Below are 15166 nucleotides of genomic sequence, written 5' to 3'. Positions count from 1 at the left end.
ATCTTGTTCCTTCAACCCTACCTAACTTGGCATTTGCGTATGGACAGCAAAGGAAGAATTTAATTGCACAGAGAAATGCTATTTCTTCTGTACACATGACAATAAACACTTTGAATCTTGAAACCATTCACACGCTGATCTCCAATGCCACCGCTAGGGGTCGCTAACGCGGGGAAGGTTTTAAAGCATTAAAAGAAGAAGGCAAACCACATTGCGCAGGCGTACACCACGTACACCGATGCATCCATAGCATCGAGCTCTCTTGGCTGGATTGCTAACGGTCTGTCAGGTATCACACATTGGGCTTGAAGGGGGAAGAGCAGCGGTGGAGAAGAAGGGCGACCTAAGCGCCGCTACGAAATGGCCGGGCAACAGTTCCAGTACGATGACAGCGGCAATACCTTTTTCTATTTCCTAACGTCCTTCGTCGGACTTATTGTGATCCCGGCCACATATTACCTCTGGCCCCGGGATCAAAATGCTGGTAAGGCCTGACTGTGTGGCTCAGTGCTAACTGAGCTAACTTAACTGTCTAACTTAACATGAAGTTTTCTGGCGGAATTTTGGCTCGTATACGGCTACCAGCTGGCCACGATTTAGCCTCCATTTGGGTCTATCTCCAGGAGCTTTGCAGTGAAACCCAGCGACACAGGCGCCTGGAAACATGAGCTAACAGCACAGCTAAAACACCAAAAGCCAGCGTCACTCTGGCACGCGCTTAAGCTTTCCTTTGCGCTTTTATTGACCTCCTCTTGATAGCTCCCTACCTTAGCGAGACTCTATGCTAGTCCACAGAATGCAGCCAGCATAAGCTGTTATATAAGTTATGGTAGCAAACTTTATGCAGCTGGTCTACTGGGAGTAGCTGACTGGGAGAATCTGACTGGCAGGTAAACCGGTTATCGTAGTGACCTCAGATAATTTATGGAAGTTAATAAACACAGAGCCACTAAACTCATAAAATCATTATTTGTCCATCTTCTGCAATAGGATTGAAGATGGAGAAATACAAAATTCGAGCTGATTGAAGTAAACAACATTAATAAACCCTCCCCCTGGCACAGTAGTGGCTCTGTGCAGCCAGGCAATCTCACTGAATTGTTGCATTGTTGTTATGCATACTGATTGTGGCTGTTTTCATACTGCTAATGTGCTTCCTCTTGTCTCAGAACAACTGCGCCTAAAGAGCCTACGGAGGGTGCACGGCAGGTGTCTGTGGTATCGGCTCAGGCTGATGAAGTCGCAGCAGAGCATCGTGCCAACACTAAAGTGAGTCTGCTGAATTGAACTTTGGGTTTGTACTTATAGTAGCTCGTCCCACACGTGCTTTTCTTGTTGTTTGGTGGATTTCCTCAGCTTCCCTTTCTAAAGAATTTTTCTGGAGGTAACATCTATGAAAGCGAATGTCTTATTTATAACTGGTTCGAGACTTCAGTTATGAATGGGACTCTATCATGCGTTACACCGAAGCCATAAGAAGTTTTAGTTTGAAGTCCTTCATAACACTATCTTTGTATTCTTTACAGGGAAGATTCACGGATGTAGTGAAGGTGGAATTCAGAGGGTTGGTGTGGAAGCTAGGGCTAGGGTGACAAGGAGGCATATGATTTGCTTTGGTGACCGCTAAAGGGACCAGCTGAAAGAGGATCACGACTTGCATATAAATATGTTGACTTATATTTGGACAACACTTCCTGGACAGTATAATAACAAGCTTGCATGCTTGGTTGTTTGCCTGCTTGTTGAACGTCACATCGCTGCTGTTATTTAGGATTGACTAACCCAAGCTGTTAACACTGTGATCACTCAGACATCGTCTCGATACTGTACCTGTTTCTGACAGCATATAGATTCACTCCGATGGTTTATGCAGCTTGACACAGAATGTGTTGCGGTATATGTTATGGTCAGACTGAATATTCTCTTTCTGCGTGCGTATAAGAACTTGCTTTTGGCATGAGTGCAGTTTCTGTTGTTTGCATGTGACTTGTGCTGTGGCTGTAAACATTTAGCTGCACTGCTTAACATTTATCTTAACATCACCCTGTCTTCTAAGAGCTGTTTATTCGCTCTGCGTGGTTTAACAGCTTCTTACTCCCACTTACTCCTCTCTCGCGCCTTCACTAGACCCACATCCTGTATTTACGCCCAGTATTTAACAACTGGCATTTATAAAGCCTTCCCTTGCTTGGCTGCTCTTCGTACAGAAGACGGTGGAAGCACACAGCTTGTTTACCGAGGTGGAAAAAATCAAAGCGATCATCTCAGCCTCACTCTCAAAATCTCAGTATCTGTTTCCCTCTCACAAGTGTATCATCGGGATCGTGTTTATTATAAGAATCCATCATGTATTTCTCTGGTCGAGCAACTCAGACAACTCTGGCTAGTGAGCTGTCGTCATGGCAACAGATGCTGCAGAGCAGGCCACAGGTTTTTGTCATTGTCATGGTAACAAGTTCAACTTCAACGCATAAATATTAAACAAACAACAATGTCAGAACGTGGCATGTCCTTGTGTTTGGATGTGTTGGGTTGAAATTTGCTTTTAGTGTTTCAAATTATGATAGAATGTTTGTAGCTTTAAATGGTAAAGATCATTTCAGTTGCAGTGTTATATTAATGTGATCTAGTCATTGGAAGTGTTTCTGAAAATGACAGATGTCTCATGTGGGCTCTATAGCCCAGATGTTTATTCATGTTTCCTGTTTGTGTGCTGACATTTTCAGGAAAGCAGCCTTGTTATTTGGGTGGCTCGTGTTTTTGCTGCTGGCCTACAAGGTGTCTAAGCTGGACAGAGAGTACCAGGAGTATAATCCATATGAAGTCCTCAGCTTGGACCCGGTAAACACACACAAAACAAATGGTTTATTGCAAAGCCACTGAAGTCCTTAATGTTACATTTTTATTTTTTGTATTACTTCCACATCTCACTCAAGCTCAAAACGTGTCTTTCTGGATTTCTGGGACTTCTCAGTCTTCTTTAAATTAGGGCTGATTGTCTTTGTTACCTACATTACATGTGGTGTATTTGTGTTTCAGGGTGCATCGCTGTCAGAAATCAAGAAGCAGTACCGTGTACTGTCACTCAAGTATCACCCCGACAAAGGTGGCGATGAGGCCACATTCATGAGAATTGCTAAGGCTTATGCTGCGTAAGTATCATTGTGGTTTTGACTTTGTTCATGCCAGCCAGATTACATCTTCTAGCCCAGAGTTCTAGGTTGATCAAATAATCTGTTTTTTGTTTTTTTTCCCCCCTGCAGTCTAACCAATGAACAGTCAAGGCAGAACTGGGAAATGTATGGAAACCCTGATGGCCCAGGAGGTAAGTGAAGCTTCTCTAATGCACACCAGTTTAATGCATTGGTGCACCTTCTCCACTGATGCTGGTGAAACAGTTACCTGTTAACTTGTAGTAAATCATTTGAAACAGCACAGTCCAGTAAGAGCAGGGATGATACGAAAAAGAGTTTGCTCCACTTTCACACACACTCTTTGTCTGTGCGGCTCCACTAATGGAATGAAAGCACACTTTTGGATTTCGTAAGTGGAGTTTTCTAGTTTTAGTTTTTTGAGGAGGCTTGGCTGCATGCAAACAGGGAGGAGAGCAAAAAAGAGACTTTGTGCTATCTTTAAACAGTCACATCATCTGAAAACAACTTGACTTTTTATTAGCTTTTTAAAACTGTATCCGGATTTGTACACAATTATGATGCACAGAACAGGAAGTCTTGATCCATTATCTATTCTCTAGACATTCCGGCCACACCTGAAGCCCCAGAAAATTAAACCGTTGCCTCGAGTGTCTGAGTCATCAGACTAGCTGATTACTTCGATACTGCCTTCACTGAAGATCAATTTTCAACATGGTAGAACAAGATTGTGATTAGATTACAGGTTGTCCCAACAGATTCCCTGCCAACTTTGCATTCAGTTACTGAGCATCCAAATCATTTCCACACTGCGGAGTCATCTTCACCTGCCATTCTGTCTTCTGTTTGCTATTCAAGTTGCACATCAGGGATCAGTAGTGCACCCAGTGAGCATCACTCTCATTGTGTCACTACCAGCCATGGTAGACGTGGTGTAGAAAAGTTTAAATGAGCTGATTATACTGTTTCATATGCCAATTTTAGATCATCAACAACACAGTATCATTAGATTGCTCACCCTTACAAGTAATGTGCGACACAGAGGAGTGCTTTTGCAGAAAGATTGTTTCAGCATGTATAAAGGGAATTTTCCTGTTTAATTCCATTGCCTCTTATGTCTCCCTTTTCTAGCAACCAGCTTTGGCATTGCCCTACCTGCCTGGATTGTTGACCAGAAGAACTCAATGCTGGTATTTGTCCATTATTTCATTGTAGAGTTAACTGATAAATCTCATTTGTGATTTTTATTTTTTCTTAATAGCAGAGAGCCCCTATATTCCAAAAAACCATACTTTATTTAAAAAAAAAAACACTATGCGGGCTATTGTAGATCAAATTGAAAGACTTGGTTGGATCGAACTGCTTTATTTTCATTTTATAGGTGCTGTTGGTGTATGGACTTGCCTTTATGGTTATCCTTCCTGTTGTTGTGGTAAGTGTTCATCATGATTTCATATGGAAATAAAAGCCTTGTATTGTTATAATCTGTGTTTCTCATACTGGTTGTTCTTTTTCTTTGTACTTTAGGGGACATGGTGGTACCGCTCAATCCGATACAGTGGAGACCAGATCCTCATCAACACTACCCAGCTCTTTATGCATTTCATGTGCAAGACACCGAATATGAACATGAAACGTGAGTTTCTGGTTCACATATTCGGAAGTTCTGTAGCATTGCACATGCTTTACTTTATTCAGCAAAGGTTATGTTGATATAAATTCGGTCTTCTTCCTGATTGCATTAACAAATTGTAATTTTGGCTGACTCTGGCCTCCAGGGTTAATCATGGTGTTGACGGCAGCACTCGAATTCGATCCTCGCAACAATAAAGAAGCAACCATAAGACCCACAGACAACGTTGAAGTGCCGCAGGTAAAAACAGAAGTTTGCTTGTGTGAAAGAAGCTTCATAAGAGAAGAAACTTGGTTTGAGGGGGGTGTTATGTCCAGATGTTGTTTTTGAGATGGAAGTTTTGGAGATGAAGAAGGAAAAGAGCGTTCTCATTGCGATTTTATTTCTTGTGTGATTGAAGTTCATTGCCAGTAACCCAGAATTCAGCACGCAACGTGGAAGATGATATTTTTGTACAATACAGTATGTTATAATGACTGCCTCCCAACTCTCCCATAGTTGATCCGTGAATTAGGAAATATCAATGTGAAGAAGAAGGAGCCTCCGTTCTACTATCCCTACAGTCTGAAGGCCAGGGTGTTGGTGTTAGCTCACTTGGCCCGCATGGACGTGTCTGAGGAATTAGAGGAAGGTAGGACACATGCTGAATGATACTCACTGGAATTTTACATTTTTACTAATTATGCTTGTTTAATTATTTTATTAAAAAAAGAAATCGTCAAGTAGATCTGGCCTAGTTGTTCAAAAGATTAATGAAGCCTCATTTATCAGGAGCTAATAAATGAGGCTTCATCTTAGAATAGAATATAACACAAATAATAATATATCCTTTTCTACATCAGATAAACAATGCAGCGCTTCATTCAGTGCTTTTGATAAATTTCACTGGCTCTTTAAATAAAATGTTGTATGTTTCTGTTCCAGATCAGAGGTTTGTGGTGAAAAAGACTCCAGCGCTTCTCCAGGAGATGATCAATGTGGGCTGTCAGCTTATTTTTATGGCCAACAGCAGAGGTTTGCATATATACTACACATTATTACAGCTCTTTGACTACTGTTATACATTTTTTTTTAGTTCTATTGGTGCTACCAACATCATGAAATCTTTGTATACTTTTCCATAAATGCTAATGTCTCTCCTCAGGTTTCAGTGCTCCTCGCTTGGTGACCATAGAGAACTGTATGAAATTGACCCAGATGATAGTGCAGGGCCTGAAGGAGTCAAAGTCACCGCTGCTGCAGCTGCCTCACTTTGAAGAGGAGCACCTCCGATACTGCATTTCTAAAAAGGTATCTAACGAAAGTTTGCATGTGCCCGCATACTGTGTGTAATATAATGGGAGATAAAGATGTTTTATGGTCGACAGGTCACGTATTCTCTCACTGCCATCCTCTTCCTCCTCCCTACTTTAGTATAAGGTGCGAACCCTCCAGGACTTGGTGAGTCTGAAGGACTCCGACAGACGAAACATGCTGCGTTTCCTTGGAGAGGAGAAGTACGACGAGGTCATGGCTGTGCTGGCCAGCTTCCCTCACATCACCATGGATATCAAACTGCAGGGTCAGTCCTTAAAAACACACTTTGTTTGTTCATAGCAGACCTTTGATAGTCTGATCTGCTGTTTTTTTTAACAGACTGTTCTCTGGCCATTAGTGCTGTATATCCATTAACCTCCTAAGAAACGAACTCTTTCATGGCATGCATTTTTAATTTCTCTTTGCTATTTGGGCTGATTGGGATCTGATGAATGTAAAAACAAAGAATTGCATGATTTTTTTTTTTCTTTTTTTTTTTTTTGTACCTTATTTTCGTTTCTGAGAAAAATGAGATCCACATATGAGGATATTCGCTTTAAATTTTGATAGAACAGTGACAGCATAATGTCCTGGTAAGTGGATATCAGGCCCTTGTAGAGTAACATTTAGTATTTTGGTCTAGACAACCCAAAATGCGATGTCCACATATGTGGACGCCAGGTCCTAGGAGGTTAATGTTGCTTTGGTGTGAGTTGCTCATTTTTTAAATTTATTTATTTATTGGATGTGTTGGATGTAAATATGGAACTGTGCACACCCCAAGTGTGAGGAAATGCCATTGACATCATGACATTGTTACTGAACAAATCTTGTTGTGCGGAGTTTCATGTAGGAACCTTTTCTTTCTACCAAACTACAACTGCCAACAGTATCACTGTGCAGAGTCAAGCATCTGTCTACCTGTGACAAGAGGCTCATGCTTGTGGCAGTGTGACAGGCTGTAGATGTTGTCATGTCTTGTGGGGGCCTCAGGGGAATGGGAAGCTGTAACCGGAAGTGGGGGGGGGGGGGGGGGAGTGTGTGTAACATAAACTCACTGACCACTTTAATAGAGACATCTTGTGAGCATTGGTTTGGACTCCTTCGTCCTTTAGAACTGACTTAACGCTTCATGTCATTGACTCAATGCTGGGCTGCACATTCATGATGCTCCTTTTCACAATCTCAATGGTGTTCTGTTGGTTTTAGGTCTGCTCAGTCAACTCATTGTTATACTTAGTAAAGAAATCTGAGATTATTTAACCTTTGTGACATGGTGTGTTGTCCTGCTGGAAGTAGACGTCAGGAGATGGGTACACTATGATCATACAGGGTGGACATGGTGAGCAACAATAGGAGGCTGTGGTGTCTAAACAATGTTCAGCTTGTGCTAAGGGCCCTAAAGTGTGGCAAGAAAATATCCCCCTGCACAATTACACCACCAGCAGCAGCATGCGTCCATACTTTTGTGTTATTTACAGCAAATCCCAATCCTAACATCTGCATTGCGCAGCAGAAGCAGAGGCGAATCAGGCCATGCAACATTTTTCCAATCTTCTATTAGCCCATTTTGCTGAGCCTGTGCAGGCTGTGTAGCTGCAGTTGTCTGTTTTTGGCTGACAAGAGTGGCACCCTCAGTCTTTTTTTTTTTTTTTGCTATCGCTCATCAGCTTCAAGGTTCAGCGTGTGTGGTGTGTTGAGAGAAGCTCTTCTGCATACCTTGCTTGTAACGGGTGCTTTATTTGAGTTATTGTTGCCATCCTATCAGCTCAAAGCAGTCTGGTCATTGTCCTCTGACCTCGGGCATCAACAAGGCAATTTCTCCAGGAGAACTGCCACTCACTGGATATTTCCTGTTTTTCAAACCATTCTCTGTAAATCCTAGAGAGTGCTGTGCATCTGATCTGAAATACTCAGACTTGCCTGTCTGGCACTAACAAAGTCACTTAAATCACCTTTATTCACTAATTCTGATGCTCAGTTTGACCATACATGCCCAAATCTACTGAATTGCTGCAATGTAATCAGCTGATAGAATATTTGCATTCATGAGCAGTTAAACAGGTGTACCTAACAAAGTGGATATCGAATATTTGTATATTTTCTCATTTTGGTAAATGTTTCTAAAGCTGATGCTTACAAAACCGACATAAAAAAACAAGGAGGATGCATAATTACACTACAGGGTAGGGGAAAAATATGTTACTTTGATTTCGACTTCAGTTTCATGTTACTGTAGATGTGGAAGATGGATTAATGAAGAAAAATTATGGTTGTTTCTGTATGGCTGTAAGAAGAAGCATTGTAAGCTTTAGTGCGGTTTGGCTGAACTGCTGATCATTTAGAGTTTTATCTTTTGGCACAAGTGTGCACATTATGTTTTTCTGTGTTCAACTTTTAGACATTAATGTTTTTGGGTGTTTTTTTTTGCAGTCCTTGATGATGAAGACAGTAGTAACATCACGGCAGGCTCAATCGTCACAGTAACCGTCACCTTAAACAGGAAACGGATGGCGGTAAGAAATGTTTCCGTGTGACTCAACACCTACGTAATACTTGACGTAACAATAAGTTACTAGAAAGCAGGTTCTGCTGCCTTGCACATGCACTACTGTGGATCACCATTAGAGTGCACTGTTGACTGAAAACATGGCTGGATAGCATCAGTTAACTCTGCTTGTTGATGTGTGTGTAGGACATGTTTGAACAAGAGCAAGAGCCAGTGCCGTGTCAAGGAGATGAGACTGCCACTACAGAGGAAGCGGTAAGATCACACATGCAGAAACCATTTCGGCTCAGTTTATGTTCAGTTTGCTTGGGCAACTTAAAAGCTGTAAAAGTTTAATGGTTCAAAGAATCATGTTCACGTTTTCTTTTTTTGTGTGTCTGATATGAAGCAAGGAGACACAAGTAAAGCCAAACCCAAAGTGTGGCAGAACAAGAATAAAGGGGCTAAAAAGACAGCCAAGTCCAAGAAGAAAAAGTTAACCAAGAAGAAAGCCACTCCTGCTCCTGCCAAAAACAAGCAGGCCAATGGCACCGTGGCAGGAAATGTAAGCAGCCACTCACTCAGTTAGTTACACCTGAATTAAACTAACACCAGCATCCACCTACTGTCAGATGATTATTTAAAACAACAGTGCTTTCAGCATAACTTTTCATTATTGATACTGGTGTCGCAGGAAGCCGCAACAACAACAACAACAGCAGCAGCAACTGTGGCGACAAAGGAGGAAGATGATGATGGGTCAGACAAAGGCAGCGAGTCAGACGAGGGCGAAGCCAACAAGGATTCTCCGAGCGAAAGAGACGAAGACAGCGACAAACAGAGCGACACAGAAGTCGACGAGATGGCTGGCGACGACGAGGAGGTCAGAGAGCGTTAATCGGATGCATATGTCATTCGTAGGTTTAGCAGCAGGAGCTTTATCACTTAAAAGCCTATAGTGTTAAGGTCCAGCTGATAAATGGAAGGGAAAGGCTCTATCCAATCTAACCGTCACTCTTTTCTCCCCTCCCTGTCAGGAGTGGGAAGCGTTGCAACAAAGCATCCAGCGGCGAGAGCGGGCCCTGCTAGAAACCAAGTCAAAGGTGACACACCCGGTCTACAGTCTCTACTTTCCAGAGGAGAAGCAGGAGTGGTGGTGGCTCTACATTGCTGACCGCCGAGAGCATACCCTCGTCTCCATGCCCAGTCACGTGTGCACGCTAAAAGACACAGAAGAGGTGAGATTGCCGCACTAGAATTTTAACTGACACACAGGAAGTGAGCGTGTGCCTGTGCCAGATGACTCTTTGGAGAATTTGGGATCTTTTCATAGAAATAATTTGACGCGGTGACATCATGGTCGATAATTTACACTTAATTAATCAGCACAATTGTTATTTTAAATTGTATGATTTTATATTGTTATTGTTTTTAATTAAAAAAGTAGAAATGTACACGATCATCAGATCCAGCACTGTACAGTCAGTTCATTGTGTTTGTATCAAAATACTTTGTGAGTATCGTTTGGATTACACAGTAATGCATGTGAGGTAAAAAGGTCTTAATAAGTTAGTGTGTGCTTATGTTTCTTGTAACCCCTTGCACATGCTGTTGCTAAGCAACCCTTTGCACTTGTGTCACTTGTCATTATTTCCTCAGAGTAGTGTGTGTCTGTGTTTGTTTTGCACAATTTGCACCACTGATCCTGGTGCTCAGCAGCACCAGCACAGACTGATGTGAAGGTAAAAGCTTAACAAGGCCGTTTTTAAGCGTGCATGACTGGCCACCCCCGCTCTCAAGGATGGTAATAAGAGGCGTTGCAGGTCACTGTCAAGAAATCCATTAGCCTGTCACTTCAGCAGTTCCTTCTGTTGTTTCTCGCTGCATGACTGTTAATACGCCGTGCTTTCATCTCTGGCCAGGACAGTTAATAGTGGCTATGATCACAGCTCATTCTCTGCTCGCACGCTGAATAATAATTAGGTTCATTGTGCTCGTAATGAGCTGTTTTCCATATGTAATTGCGCAACATAGTAATCATAGCCTGAGGCAATGTTGGTCTAATATTTACAGTTGGACCCCATCATCGTGCGGCAGTTCATTTGTAATTACCTACCACGCTGTGGCCCTCTGCTGCTAGATGATTGTACATCATTGGTGACAGCAGATTGCAGAAGTTTATAATATTCACAGCGTTTGTCCTTTGCCTCCTTTTGGTGCTTGCATTAGTGGTTTCTATGGGGATGGAAACAGGTCGGCTTTGTTTACATGGAGACTATTGTATTTTCGCATCAATCGCAGGATTTTGGCCACAATCCAGCATTGCAGCTATAATTAATACATAAAACAATAGTGCTCTGAGTCATACAGTTATATACTGCACATTGAATGCTTCTGTGATTAGATTTGGTTAAAGGGAGTTTTAATCTCTCTTTTACACCATCAAATCAAGAAACATGAAATTAACATGTTTATATGTGTGTGTGTGTGTGTCTCCATGGTTTTTTTTCCAGGTGGAGCTCAAGTTTTCAGCCCCCTCCAAAACGGGCAACTACCAATATTCTGTTATCCTTCGTTCTGATTCCTACTTAGGACTGGACCAGATCAAACCACTCAAGGTGTGTATGTGTGTGCCTTTTTATTAGTGTGTGTAAATGGGGGGGCCTTCCGTCAGCCAATCAGTTCAAATTGTCCGGGATATGATGGGTTTTCGCTACCAAAGTGGCTGGAATAATAAACCCACCAGCTGCAGCCAAATGTAGCTGAGGCTCACTGAACAATGGTATTGATTGCTGCCAAGATGTTAGGAATGAGGGTATTGACTGCTAGCCAGAAGCAATATGATTTGTATTGTTGTAGGCAGTTCACTTTAAGTGCACTTAAGGTTTGGTGTTTCTTCTACCGGTCAAGAATTTATTTATTTCATAGCTGCTCACCTTTATCTTAAAATGCAGGATCTTCAAATCAATGTTATTCAAATTAGACTTGAACCTAATATGAGATTGGTTTCATTCTGAAAGCATGTGGTGCTTGCAGTGGAAAAAATGTCAATGCCAATGTCGGATAGACATACTATAAAATGACTTGTTTAGTACCTAATTTTCATCCAGTATTTGGATGTGTATTTACATGTTCTACACAAAAAAATGTGTAGAACATCTTTGAATGGGGATTCTGGTTGGCACTACATCTTTTATATATATTTTTCAATGACCTTGTGTTATATGAAAGTTGTCAGCCATTGTCAGTGGCCGATAGCGCTTCTGCAGGCAGAGAGGAGGTTATCCATAATAACCATAAAGCACAACATGTGGGCCAAGCACTAAATGCATAAATTAAATGATGCACTGGCGAGAAAGAGTTAAAACACTTGCAGGCTCTTTACTAGAGCCTAACAGAGAGAATTTTTAAGACTAATATATTTAAAAAATCAGATATATTGGAGAATATATACTCTATATTGCCAAAAGTATTAGCATGCGGACTTCTAACAACATTTTTTAAAAAACAACAAAAAAAGGGGGTCACTCTCACGAGCTCACGGTGTTTTGATACAGTGATGGCACAAGTCCATTCGTGAAATTTTATCACTACTAAATATTCCAGTCAGCTGTTAGTGGTTTTATAACAAAGTGGAAACCACTGGGAAAGACAGCCACTTAAAATCAGAGCGAGGTCAGATAATTAGTTGGCTTGGTGTTAATTTACTTAACAGCAGATATAATACTGACTCTGATAGATCAGCAAATATTGGCTGATATACTTCATACATTACACCAATATTTTTAGCTGCTTCCTTGTCACAAGGGGTCGCCACAGCAGGTAACTGGAATTAAACCAGCAACCTTTTGCTTAATTGACATTTTAAATGCCGTAAACCAGGAACCGCTGCTGTACATTTCCTAGATTCCCATGTGATCCTTAACATTTCATGTAGGTGCACAGGTCATTTTTCCCAGTATTGTGTTACAATATTTCCTTATCGGTTTTCCAAGAGCATCTTAAGTCATATTGAGGCACATGCTAGCATTTGTAATAATCTACAAATCACCTTAAATAATATGCACAGACTCGAAAGTGTTAATTGCAATGATGATAACACAAGTGCTTTGTGTTTGTGCAGTTGGAGGTCCACGAGGCCAAGGCCATTCTGGACAACCACCCGCAGTGGGACATCCCCGACACAGAGGAGGAGGACGAGGAGCAAGAGGACAGCGACGGCATCGAGGAGAGTGAAGATGACGATGAGGACAACGACTGAGCGCGTGCGTACGCGCTCAGCCCTCCCCTCCCTCCTCCCTTTACCCTCTCATGGACTTGGCCACACATTCACTGCTGACCCCGCTCAAGCCAGAAAGCAGTCAGTGAGGAGCAGCGAAGCCACAAACACTCACAGAGTCACCGGGGACAGTTTCTACACACAGAGCCCTCCTCCATTTAACCTTTGCAAAGTCATGGACTGTGACCTGAATCCCGACACCCCGAAATTCTCTTTTCTACAGAGACTTGTTTATTCACTTTCCGCTGCTGGCGGAAGAGAATTCTGTGAATACTAACAGGCCTGTTGTGTGTGTGTGTGTGTGTGTGTGTGTGTGTGTGTGTGTGTGTGTGTGTGTGTGTGTGTGTGTGTGTGTGTGTGTGTGTGAGAGCGCGTGTGTGTGCGAGTGCATCAATGGTATGTAACCTTGTGTCTTTGTACAGGTATGGCAAATGGACACACTGTGGACTGGAGGATCTATTGTTAGAATTCTAATTATTATTATTATATTGGCTCTTTTCTTCTTTTCTTGACAGGGAGTGGGGATGTATAACCGCCAATTCCATCTGCAAAATTAAAAATGCTGATCTCCGTATGGAAATCATTCTCAACACACTTTGCTCCTGTTTTTAATAATGCTCAGCACCATAGCAGTGATGCTTTCTATTGTACATTTATACTGCAGAAGCACGAAGTTCAGTCCTGCTTTTGGACGTCGCAACCAAGTCAGCCATTTGGGATATTTACTTACTTCCACTGTCAAATCAGCCATTCGTTTGTCCGTACACGTATTTTTGACAGAGATCTCCACAGATGGATGCTGATCTGCAGCCAGTCCTGTAAGTGATGCCCCTTCTCCCCGCGTGATTCACTTTAAAATGTTTTTTATTTTTCTGAAAGAGAAGACGTTTGATTGAAAGCAGGTGGAGCTCGAGTTGAAATGTGATCTCAAATGTAACTGGAGGGGAAGCTGAACAAAACTTGCAGTGTTAGGGTTTGTTTGAATGAGTCATCTTTTAGTTTAACATTAAAAGGTGTGTCTTCGGTCTTTTTTGGGGATAAGATACTGATGTCAAAATATATATAAATGTATTAGAGAGAGAGCGTTACATATTTACTTACCTTATCTCAATCTTTTTTCCTTTTTTTTTTTTTTTTTTTTTTTTTTTTTTTGCTGCACATTCCAGTGTGTACTCCTTGTCTGAAAAAGGCCTTACGAATACAACTAAAATACTGCAACATACAAGTCCTTGGGTGCTATGCACCACTGGTTCCTGAGAGAGAAGTAAAAAAAATTTTCTTGTGTAAGAATCTTTAGTGTTGGTTTTCTTTTTCTTTTTATTTGATAACCTGTAGCTCATAAGTATTGGGATACATATCACTGATTTTGTCATCACAATACCTCCCATAAGTACAGTTATTTTGCAGTTGTATGTGCATTGTGAGTGTAAAAGTGAGTATGATATCCCCGTTAGAGAGACACACACAGCGCTCATCTGGGGAAAAAAACTGTTAAACTTGCTTTTTGTTTTTTTTCTTAAGCAGAACAGGCTTAGGTTTGCAGTTACTGCCATGTCAGATTGAGTAGTTTGGTTTTTTTTTTTTAACCAAACCTGGGAGTTTTCCATTTTTCTGAGGCACACAGAGCAGCTCAGGCTCCCACTTTCATTGATAATTTTTCCGTTAATCATGTAATACATAAATGTGTGTCCGGTTTTGTTGTAATCTAACCTTGATTTTTACATGTGTTAGACTTTGGGAAGGAAAAAAAAAAGAACAGAGCTACTTTGAGTAATTCTGTGGGCTCTTGCTGTATCCTGGCAACTTGGCAGTTTCAGTAATGTGTAATCTATCACCACAAATATCCATACAGTTGTGTGTTTTTTGTTTTTATTTTTTTACAGTGCTTACTAGTGTATCATGTCAGTGTGGGAGAGATGAAAGTTTAAGCATGCTCTCCTCGCACCACATACGCATTCACACAATCTCACATGTGCAAACTATACCCATCTGTAGTTGTGTTCAGAGCGGGTGTGCGCTAACAAGTAATATTGTAATCTGAGTATTTATCACTCTGCAATAGAATGTAGCATCAGTGATTTATGCTGTGGGGGGAGAATGCAGTGAGGTAAAATACGCCATCCCACCCATGACAGACCTTATCCAGGCAACTGGCCGGCAAGTTGCCTCAGTTTGGACAAATGACTACCCAATGATTATCTGCCACTTTTGTTTACAAAGGAACTGTCATTGTAAATGAAAAACTATATTATTTGTATTTAAAAATCATTTCAAATAAAATCTTTTAAATGAGCTGGTTTATTATTGTATGCATTGAA

General features: G+C 41.4%; 1 protein-coding gene across 1 annotated transcript; it reads left to right on the top strand.

Annotated features, from left to right (window-relative positions):
- Positions 1 to 216: 216 nt before the first annotated feature.
- sec63 (SEC63 homolog, protein translocation regulator) lies at positions 217 to 13442 on the top strand. The gene is made up of 20 exons (XM_026142502.2): positions 217 to 484; positions 1170 to 1269; positions 2727 to 2841; positions 3040 to 3152; positions 3264 to 3325; positions 4284 to 4342; positions 4534 to 4584; positions 4680 to 4788; positions 4931 to 5025; positions 5284 to 5416; positions 5710 to 5799; positions 5930 to 6075; positions 6199 to 6346; positions 8515 to 8597; positions 8777 to 8845; positions 8979 to 9134; positions 9264 to 9452; positions 9607 to 9807; positions 11083 to 11187; positions 12693 to 13442. The coding sequence occupies exons 1-20, from the start codon at positions 361 to 363 to the stop codon at positions 12828 to 12830; spliced, it is 2286 nt and encodes a 761-aa protein (XP_025998287.1). The 5' UTR covers positions 217 to 360; the 3' UTR covers positions 12831 to 13442.
- Positions 13443 to 15166: the final 1724 nt, after the last annotated feature.

The sequence above is a fragment of the Astatotilapia calliptera genome, chromosome 15 (assembly GCF_964374335.1).
Source record: "Astatotilapia calliptera chromosome 15, fAstCal68.1, whole genome shotgun sequence".
Classification (NCBI taxonomy): domain Eukaryota; kingdom Metazoa; phylum Chordata; class Actinopteri; order Cichliformes; family Cichlidae; genus Astatotilapia; species Astatotilapia calliptera.
The sequence above is the reverse complement of the archived record's forward strand: the minus strand, read 5'-3'. Positions and strand labels throughout refer to the sequence as shown.